Here is a 10327-nt window from a genome sequence, read left to right on the forward strand (position 1 = left end):
AGTCTCTAAAAGACCAGCCAGTACCCTTAACTGCTAAACCATCTCTCCAGCTCCAATACTGAAATTATTTTTATTTTTTATGTATATGAGTGTTTTGTCTGCATATATGTCTATGCGTTATATGCATGCCCGGTGCCAGTGGGGGCCAGAAGAGGGTGTCAGATCCCCTGGAACTGGAGTTAGAGATGGTTGTGAGCCACTGTGTGGGTGCTGGGAATTGAACCTGTTGCTTGTTATGTATTTAGCTGGGACATAAAAGTACAGCTCCTTCAACACTTTATTTTGTTGGGGGATGGGTTGCTTGTTCATCCTGGCTGCCCAGAACCAAAATAACCACACAGAAACTATAGTAATTATAACACTGCTTGGCCCATTAGCTCTAGCTTCTTACTGGCTAACTCTTACATCTTAATTTAACCCATTACTATTAATCTGTGTATCACCATGTGGCAGTAGCTTACCAGCAGAGTTTCGGCATGTCTGACTCTGGCTGCTCCATAGCGGCTCCCTGACTCCGCCTTTTTCCTCCCAGCTTTCCGTTTAGTTTTCCCTGCCTACCTAAGTTCTGCTCCATCAACAGGCCCAAAGCAGTTTCTTTATTCATTGATGGTAATCACAGCACACAGTGATTATTTTACAGTCCATCTCTAATAACTATGCCAGTCACACAGGATCTGTTTGTTTGGAGATAGGGTCTCATGTAGCCCAGGGTTGAATCAAACTCTGTATCTGAGAATGACTTTGAAATTTTTTAAAAAAATATCTATACAGTACAGTGCTCTGCCTGCATGTATGGCTGCAGGCCAGAAGAGGGCACCAGATATCATTACAGATGGTTGTGAGCCACCATGTGGTTGCTGGGAATTGAACTCTGGAAGAGCAGCCAGTGCTCTTAACCCGAGACGTCTCTCCAGCCCAACCTTGAATTTCTAATTTTTCAGCATGCTAAGATTACAGGTGTGAGTCAACACACCTGTTTATACAGTGCTGGGACTAGACCCGGGGCTTACACACACCAGGCAGTCATGCTGCATGTCCCAGCCCCAGGTCTGCTTCCTTAATTCATTTCCTTCTCTTGATATTCAGCCCCTTCTTATCCCAGCCCATGCCTGGCTGTTCCTGACTGAATGAGGCCATCACCTGGGAGGAATTCAGAGGCCGGAGTGGTGTCGTCATCCCCCAGAAGGGTGGGCCTCCACTAGGCTAATGGCTTGGACCAGCTTACTCCACACCTCAATCCTAGCCAGGGCACAGGGTTCCTGGTCCCCTGAGCTCAGGGCCTCAACTGCCTCAGCACAAACTCCCATTTCCTCAACGCCAGTTCCGTGTCCTGAGCAGACACATCCCGGTGCCACACGGCCCGCACGGAGTGTTCTGTCCAGGGAAAGAGCAGCAGGCTCACAGCGCGGCCAGTCTGAGCCACCTCCTCAGCGCTCACAGCCTGTAGGCGCTGGCACAACTCTGCAGGAGGCCGTCCCGCCACCTGCACCAGCACCATGTTGGTCTCCACAGTGTCGGGATCCACGGAGCAAATGGGTGATGCCAGGTCCCGGAGTCCTGGAGCCAGACACGGCGGTGAGTACCCGAACCCCGGGGCCCAGCCTCCGCTGCCACCGGAACCACCCCTCAGGGAAGGCAGGAGAGCAGCCCAATTATCTTGTGGGAAATAGAGCCTGAGTCCTGATGTGGCATTTGAGAACACTAGTTGGATCCTGCTTTTCCACTTCTCTGGGTCTCAGATGTGGGGACATCATAGGATTGTTTTGAAATTTTTAAAAAATGCACAAAAGACCCACATTGGAGGCTCCGGTCTGTCTAGGTTCCTGACTCAGCTGGCTGCATCCCTGTGTGTGTGCCCGAGAGTGCCCATGGAGTAGGGCCTGGTGAGGCAGGAGGGCCCAGGTCCCATCCTAGAAGCTCAATAGAGGCTTTGGGGTGCAGATCTGCTGGGGCCTAGCTCTGCTGATGGGGACATATAGGCCAGACAGTAGGGAGCGAAGGGGAGTGGGGCAGGGACTGGTCCAGGCACCTTTAGCGAATCTCCGGGCATTCTCATGATCCCTTGGCAGCACCTCCTCTGCCTCAGCCAGTCCCACTATGGCAGCCGCAGCCAGTACTCCAGCCTGGCGCATGCCTCCACCCAGGGCTTTGCGGAGGCGCCAGGCTTCCTCAATGAAGCCTTTGGTTCCACCGACCAGTGCCCCGACTGGTGCACCAAGACCCTAGGGAAGAGAGGAGAGAACCTGGAGCCCGTCCTGGAGGTGGGGGAGGTGGGGAAGGTGAAGGGCTGCGCAGCCCATGGCCAGCGGGTCTGTTAGGCTCAGGGGTCCAGCTGTATCCTCAGTAGGGTACCCACACCCCATCTGCCCCAGGAAGGTCTGCCTACCTTAGAGAAGCAGAAGGATACAGAGTCACAGTGCTCCACGAGGCGGGCAGGGGGCACACGCAGAGCCACGGCTGCATTCATCAGCCGCGCCCCATCCAGGTGGACCCGTGCTCCGTAGGCGTGGGTCAGGAGGCGCACCTGGGAGCAAAGGTCAGAGGGGCCAGGTAAGGAGGGCATCTGGGCTTGGCATCCTATTTTAAAGATTTTTTAAAATTATTATTCCTATTGTGAATTAGTCTAGAATGCTTCTTCACGTGGATGTTTGCATGATTGCAAACTCCTGTGGAAACCAGAGGCACTGAAGTCCCAGGAACTGGAGTTTCAGACGGTTGTGAGCTGCCTGATGTGGGCGCTGGGAATCAAATTCAGGTCCTCCGCAAGAGCAGCTAGTACTTTTAACCACTGAGCCCTCTCTCTCCAGCCGCCTTAAGATTTATTTTTATTTTAGGTGTATGTATGTGGGTATACGCCATGTGCGGCGGTGTGCCTATGGAGGCTAAAAGAGGGCGTAGATGCCCTCCAGCTGGAGTTACAGGTGGTTTGATCTAGCCAAGCTCAGGTCCTCTGGAAGAGCAGCAACCGTTCTTAACTGAGTCATCTCTCAGTCTCCCCAGAGCTCGGCATCTTGAGGAACCACAAGGGGTCTAGAGTCAGAAGCCTGGTGGCTCTGTTATGTGGGAGCTGAGGAGTCACCCTATGCCACCATGTGAACTTTCTATCCCCAGGCAGACAGGATCCTGAAGCCAGAGTAATAAATCCTGGGCCATTTTCAACCTAGGACCTATGACAGTCGGGTCCCTGATGGGCACCGACAGGAAGTCAAGAGTGCCCTGGCACTGGGGTCCAGCTGGGCAGGAGCCTACCTGGCGGAGGTAGTCGATGGGGAGGACCCGGCCCCCTGCGCTGCTGTGTGTGTTCTCCAGACACACAAGCTCACAGACTGGATGGTAGGAGTTCCTGAAACCCCGAGAGAGTGCCCTCTCCAGCTCGTTCAGGTCCAAGGTGCCATGGGGCATGTCTGGGAGGGGCTGGGAATGCACCCCGGCGATCTGCAGGCAGGAGAGGGCACTGGATCATATGGGTCGAGTGGCACCTCCAGACAGGAAGTTTCTTCTGCAGCAGGGGCCACCTCTGGGCCCCAGAGTCTTTGTTCTGAGCATACAGCGTCCTAGCTGGGGAGGCTGCAGGCCCCTTGCTGCTTAGAAAAGTTCAAAAGCTTCTTTCTGGAGTGCTAGTGCTCCATCTGCCCACTAGGGGGCAGTAAGGCACCAAGGCAGATGAGCAAATCTGGGCCCAGGCCCTCCCTCCCATCTCCCTTGATTGCTTCCCTGTGCCTTTCCCTTTCTCCTCTCCGCCTGATGCCTGGGAAGCAGGTTCCTACCCTGGTATCCTGACTGGCGGGAGGATGTCCAAAGTCCCAGGGGAGTGGTGCCTGGTCCTTACCTGAGCCACCCCGCCCTGCTCATAGACGTGGAGGTGGCATTCCTGCCCAAGGAGGACCTGGGAACCCCGGCGCCGGCAGTGACCCATCACTGAGATAGACGGGAGGAGGGCAGGACTTGGAACTGGGTCCAAGAGGGTCCCACTGCCCCTGCTCAGTGTGGTCAGGCTGAGACTGGAGCCCCAGCGAGCTTAGACTGTCAGTTAGGAAGCAGCACCCCTCCAGACGCTTCCCTGTCGTGTGCTAAAAAGTTGGGGTGCTGCACAACTCTGGCGGGGCTTCACCGTGAATGCTGCGCGTTAACACTGCATCAGAGCGCCGTGGCCCACTGCAGGACACTTACAGCAGGGGAGAGCGCCGGGGTGCTGGCCCCGGAACCGGCAGCTCTGGGCACCAGCAGCACCCAGGAGGAAGAGCTGGGAGTGGCAGAGACTTGCAGACCTTACTCCTCCCATTGCCTTCTGTCCGGGTGCTCCACTGGCTGCACCCAAAAGAAACCCAGGGACGTGTCCACCAAAGAGCTGCAGACTCCAGCTCCGAGGGTGGGCGGACACTCACCAGAGATGAGGTTGGCCATGGTGTTGGTTGGCACAAACAGGGTCTGCTCCACCCCAAGCAGCTTTGCAGCCTTCTCCTGCAGTTCTGAGAAGCGAGAAGGGAGGGCGGGGCCAGAATGCCTATCAACAATTGCTCAGAGCCGCTGCGCCCTGGTCCAGTTCAATGTGCACCCGATACTGGGTGTGATGGCGTACCCCGTCACTCGAGCACTCTGCTGAAGTAGGACAGCAGCTTGAAGGCAGCCTGAGCTGCACAGCAAGACCTTGTTGTAAGCCACTCCCTCCAAAAAAAGTGAATTTGCTCAGATGAGAGCCCACGGTCTTACGGGCAGGGCTTGGAGCCCATCCACCATCTGTGTAGTCTGTGGTCAGGTAACCACGTGCCATGTCCAGAGAGGGCCCTTTGTCAATCCTCTGCGTGCTACCTCCTCCTGGGCTGCAGTGCCCTGCCCCAGGCCACCGAAACTCTCTTGTGGTTTGGGCCTCCTTTCCCACCCACCTCACACCTGTTTTTCTTCTTTTCCCATCAGCCCCAGCAGGTGAGGCCCTGCGGTTTCCCTGCAGACTTCCTCTGCACAGTACCACGGAGGAGTCTCTGGGGAGCTGGCAGGGCATAAAGGGTGCATCTGGTGGGTGAGCGCAAGGCCTGTCTAAAGTCTGTGGTGGCTTCCCGATCTAGATCCTGTCCCTAGAAGACACAGGTGTCTCCCTGCACCCTGACTGCTGCCACTCTCCTCCTCCCCGCCCCAGCCCCCCTGGGGTTCAAAAGACTCCCAAGGCCAGCACCTCCCCAGCCTTCATGTGGGGACCTGTTTACACCCCAGGTGTGGGCTGAGCTGAGAAGCTCAACATCTTTGAAGTTCCTGGTAACAACCACAATAATCCCTGGGCCCACAAACAAGCCTCTGGGGATCAAAGTGGTGATCTGCGGTTTACGTCTGGACCCACACACCCCAACAACACTAGAGGTCACTTTAACAGTGCCTACCGACCCCGGGTGGGCTTTGGTTTGCTGTCTCCCTAAAGCACTCCCTAGGCTATGAAACTTTGCCCCTGGGAAGGTGCAGCAAGCCCAGAAACCTCCCCTCATTTGGTTTGGTCTTGGTGAAGTCAGTCAGTGAATGAAAGAGAGTAATTCCATCAGTTAGACCTGCCTCAAACCCTGGTTCTTCCCTGTTCCTGACGTGGGTTCTTGAGCTCCTCTCTGGCCACCTCAGGGCCTTTCTTTGCCAGATTGGACAACACCCATCTGGGCAGTTGGGTGACAGTGGACAGAAGCCACCCGGTGGTCCTGTTAAAATGCAGATTCTGGCTCCCCGAGTCCAACGTGGAGCCCAAGAGTCTGCATTATCAAGGCTCTCCCGCAGAACGAGCAGGGGCGCAGGGTGCATAGGTGCATCCTCAAATGCCACCAGGCACAGCTCTGCGTCCACGCTGTCCTCCCTTCAGCACCGTGGACAGCGCCCCGGGGTCACCTCAACGACCCCTGCCCCGGGCCTGCTCGCCCGGCTCACCGAGGACAGTAGGGTCTTCGCCGTAATCGTCGTCTCCCACGACCGCCTCGGCCATGGCGCGCCTCATGGACGGCCCCGGCCGGGTCACCGTATCGCTGCGCAGGTCTACCACCTGGTCTGGGACCCCCGCCCAGTTCCTAGACCACCGCGCCCAGGGCACCTTAAGCCCCGGGACCACGGTCCGGGCCAGTCTGCGGAGCATGGCTGTGAAACTCGCCTTCCTCTCCCGCAGGAGCGGTGGACACGCTCTTCCGGGAGTGCGGGGGATCCGAGAGGCTGGGCTACTTTGACCCTGTGCAGACAGGAGCTGGGTAGGCCGGGGGCACTCTGGGAGTTGGAGTCCTCTCTGCAAAGCTAAACATTGTGTCTCCTGCAGCATGCTGGGAATTGTAGTTCATGTTCGCCGTGCAGCCTGAGAATTTGGGAGCTTTGCTGAAGGGGTAATCTTTTTTTTTTTTTTTTTTTCTTCTTATTTCTGGTTTTTCGAGGTAGAGTTTCTCTTTGGAAAGAGCTCTGGAGCCTGTCCTGGCACTAGCTCTGGTAAATCAGGATGGCATTGAACTCACAGAGATCCACCTGCTGCTGCCTCCCAAGTGCTGGGGTTAAAGGCATGCACCACCACCGCTGGGCAAGGGTAATCTTTTATGCAGTGCCTTTCAGCGTGTACCTGGCCCTCCTTGCGACAGTGCAGATTTAACTTAGTTAAGCGTCCCTGCCACTAACTAGCCTGGAATACCGCTGAGCCATCTCTCCCGTCCCTCAGGGCCCTTGTTTCACACTAGAGGAAACAGATTGCAGGCAGTGCTGGGAGTCCCTGATGTCCAGGAATCACATATGGAACCATGTTGACCCTAAAGAGTAGCTTTCCACCGTTGGAGTCTTTAATTTTTCCCTTCTGAAACAGGGTCTCATGTATCCCAGGCTCGTTCTGAACTCGCTGTGTAGCCTAGGTGACCTTGAACTTCTGATTGTCCTGCTTGGGGTGACGGGTGTGTGGCACCATGCCCAGATTATGCTGTGTTGGGAACTGAATTAGGACTTGGTGCATGTTAGGCAAACACTCTACCAAATGGGGTACTTACCCAGCTCTCTCTCCCCCTCTCTCTCCTTTTTAATAAAATGAATTTAAAACCTTTAAAATTGTGTGTACACATGAGTATAGTCACCCATTGGGTCCAGAAGAGGGCTTTGGACACCCTGGAGCTGGAGTTACAGGTGTGGGTGCTGGTACCCAAACTCAGGCTCTCTGCAAGAGTGGTATGCGTGTTTTAGTGTTGAGGCGTCTCTCTAGTGCTTGTGTTAAGGTAGCTTGTTTCTTCTCACGCTGTAGATCTCATTCTGCACAGTCCAGCACCTACCAGCAAGTACGAGACCCTTGGGTTGATCCCCCAGCACTGCAAAAAGCTCATGCCTGTGATCCCAGTCCTGTGGGAGGCAGAAACAGGAGGATGGTTGAGAGTTTCAGGTCAGTTTACACTGGAGTCAAAGACTCTGTCTCAGAAAAAGAAACAATAGCAAGGAAAATAAGATTGCCCCACTCCACTCCCAGCTGTGTGTCAGTTTACCCAGGATGGGCGGTTGGGAGGCTGTACTGACCCTGTGCCTGGCTCACGGGAGACTCTGCTCTTTACCCTAATGTTGGAGCTGCAAGACCCCTGAGCTCGGTGCTTCTATTGCAGACTACACTGACTCACCAGGACCAAAGGGTGACCCCCCCCCTCCCCGTCATACAGGGAGGTTGGGAACTCAGCCCTGCTTGTTGTCTGTCTGTGGTGCTGTGGTGCGTTGAGAGCAAGGTGGTCTGAGAGGGCCTCATAGATCAGTCTAACAAGGTACCCCTCAGGGATTCCAGCCTGTCTCAGATGCTGACCCTGCCCCTCTCTGTCACTTCCTGCTGGGTCTGCCGCCAGGCAGGCTTCCTGGAGGAAGCAATAGTCTTTGAAGACAGGGAAGTGTACTAAGCAGGTGATGGAGTAGGGGAAGGTGACAGGGAAGGGGCAGCATGGGCCACGGTAAGGAGGCCGACCCTGTTGGAAGTAAGTCCCGGAGGCTGGAGGAGTGAGGAGGAGTGGCCATGAGGCTCAGAGGCCACCTGCAGGGACAGAGCCAACTCTAAGGGACTCTTCCCCTCTCCCCAACTCCTAGCAGAGCCATCCTAAAAGGGTGCAGAGGTCAAGTCCCTGTAGGCCTGGGCCCCCGAGGGACTTGCACCTAGTAGAAAGGCTCCTCCCTGCCTCCCCATAGCGGGGTGCTCTGGCCCTGACCCACAGGCTCTGCCTAATTCCCGAATTCCAGCCCGTAGAAAACAAGCCCTTATCTCATTGTCTGGCTCCAGCCCTTCTGCTGGGAAGTGGGGGGCGGGAGCGAAGACTCAGTGGGAAGGGGGGTGGATGGGCTGGGAGCAGTCACAGGAGCTCTCAGGGGAGAAAGGGGACAAAAGAGCAGCCACCTCCCTTTGATGGCAGAACTAGAGAATGGCCATCTGTTTGTAACCCTCTCAGAGGCTGCAAGGCCTTCCCAAGGGGGCTCCCTGTCCAACATTAAGCAGCTATGGGGAGGAGGAACAGGGCACAAGGCTTGAGGACCCCACCCAGGGGACATAACTGGACCACTAGCTTTTGTCTCTCCCAACTAAGTCTGTCTCTCTATGGAGGCAAACAGTATCTATGGCCAGGTCTTCCTGGTTGGTGCCCGATACGTGTACAACCAGGTGTGTTTGGAGGAGACTGGGAATCTCTCTCTCTCTCTCTCTCTCTCTCTCTCTCTCTCTCTCTCTCTCTCTCTGTTGTGTTGTGTGTGTGTGTTGTGTACATGTATCTGAGTGTGTATCTGTATGGATTGTGTGTGTGTGTGTATCTGAATGGATTGTGTATGCTAGCATGTGCATGATTATGCATGGGTCTGTGTGTATCTCTGTGTGTACACGTTTGCAAGCTTCCCTCGCTGTACCTTAGGTTTGAGTCGTCCTGGTGAGAGGTCAGGAGGTGCATGTTTCTGTCTTTTGCTCTGTGGAACTGATGCACTAAACCCAAAAGGCCTGCAGAGGCTTCTTGTGTCATGTCCTGTGTGCTTAGCCCAGTGCCCAGTTCTGGGACTTGGTGAATGACAGCTGAGAGGCAGGTGAGGGAGGGACACCTGGGGCAACCTGCATATATGTGTGTCCCTGAGGTCAAGTCATCCTGGTGGCAGCTGAGTGGCTGACAGGAAGGGAGAGACACTTGGTTCAGTGGCCCTTGATCTTGGTCACTGGCTGTGCACACGGAGAACAAGGTCTGTCCTGTCTCTGAGGACAGTCTGGAGAGCAAGATCAGCCCCACCCTCACCATTTCCAGCCACTTGAGGGAGGATTCTCAGAGGCTCAGGCCAGGATATCTGGGGGAGAGCTTCCTTTGGGGGTACCTTTGACTCCCTGGCACCTGGCCAGGCTGGTGCAGGCTGTAGGGTATGAGCGCACGTGCACACACACACACACACACACACACACACACACACACTGGTTTAGTTCAGTGTGCTGCGTGTGCTTATTCCTGTAATACTGGGCCACTGGCAGGAAGTGAGCAGCGGGGAGGCTGCTGGGAACCCGGGCGGTCCCTCAGAGATAAAGAGAGGCAGCAGATTGGAGCTGTAGATAGCAGCTGGGCCCCAGTAAACACGGGGAAGTGTCTTTCCCATCCTCTCAACCTACCCCTCTATAGGGCACTGGTTCAACCCAGTCCCACCACCCTGAGAGACCAGGACGTCACCATTCCCAGCAGGGGGAGGGGTAAGGGCAGGTGCTAGAAGAATGGGGGGTGCTGGCTGGTGAGCAGTGATCAAGTACTTGGCCCATGTAGCCCCCATTATACCAAAGCCTCCTGTTTTCATGAAAAATTGGGAACGGGAAAACAGTTCCTCCAAGTCCTTGTACCTCCTCTCTGAGAAGACCCCACTGGTTGGAAGGTTTTTGCCTTGAGACAGCTGAGCAAACCCAGTGCTGTGCCCTGAGGGTGGGGAGTGAGAAGGGGTACAGCAGGCAGGCTTGCTATGCAGACAGGCTACAGTGGGCTTCGGTTCCCATGAGGCCAGGAACGCCTGTCCCCTTTGCACCAGCTCGCCTCGGCACGGGCTGTGTGAGAGCTGGATAAGGCCGGGTCCCAGGGCTCAGCACAGAGTCTCCTGTTTTCCTTGCGCAGTGATGAAATCGAACTCTCTCACAGAAAAGCACACGAGGCATATCTGTGCCGTGTCACAAACAAATCTGAACAGCAAATGAACTCCGTCTCATGGCCACTCCCATCAAGAAGGGGACAGTGAAACTCGCTGTGGTGGTGGCTCAGGCCTGCAGTCCCAGCACTTGAGCAGTAGCTGAGGCAGCAGGATTCCCACGAGTCTAAGGTCAACATGGGTTACAGAATGAAACTCTATCTGAAAGAAAGAAAGAAAGAAAGAA

At 55.3% G+C, this 10327-nt stretch overlaps 1 protein-coding gene across 1 annotated transcript; it reads right to left on the minus strand.

Moving 5' to 3' along the window:
- Positions 1-374: 374 nt before the first annotated feature.
- On the minus strand, positions 375-6140 carry LOC130877589 (uncharacterized). The gene is made up of 7 exons (XM_057775026.1): positions 5899-6140; positions 4386-4469; positions 3830-3918; positions 3250-3435; positions 2387-2524; positions 2030-2222; positions 375-1557 (listed from the first exon to the last, which is right to left on the minus strand). Exons 1-7 carry the CDS (start codon positions 6098-6100, stop codon positions 1274-1276), a joined length of 1176 nt encoding a protein of 391 aa, XP_057631009.1. The 5' UTR covers positions 6101-6140; the 3' UTR covers positions 375-1273.
- Between the last annotated feature and the right edge of the window lie 4187 nt (positions 6141-10327).

Source organism: Chionomys nivalis, chromosome 7 (genome assembly GCF_950005125.1).
Source record: "Chionomys nivalis chromosome 7, mChiNiv1.1, whole genome shotgun sequence".
Lineage (NCBI taxonomy): Eukaryota > Metazoa > Chordata > Mammalia > Rodentia > Cricetidae > Chionomys > Chionomys nivalis.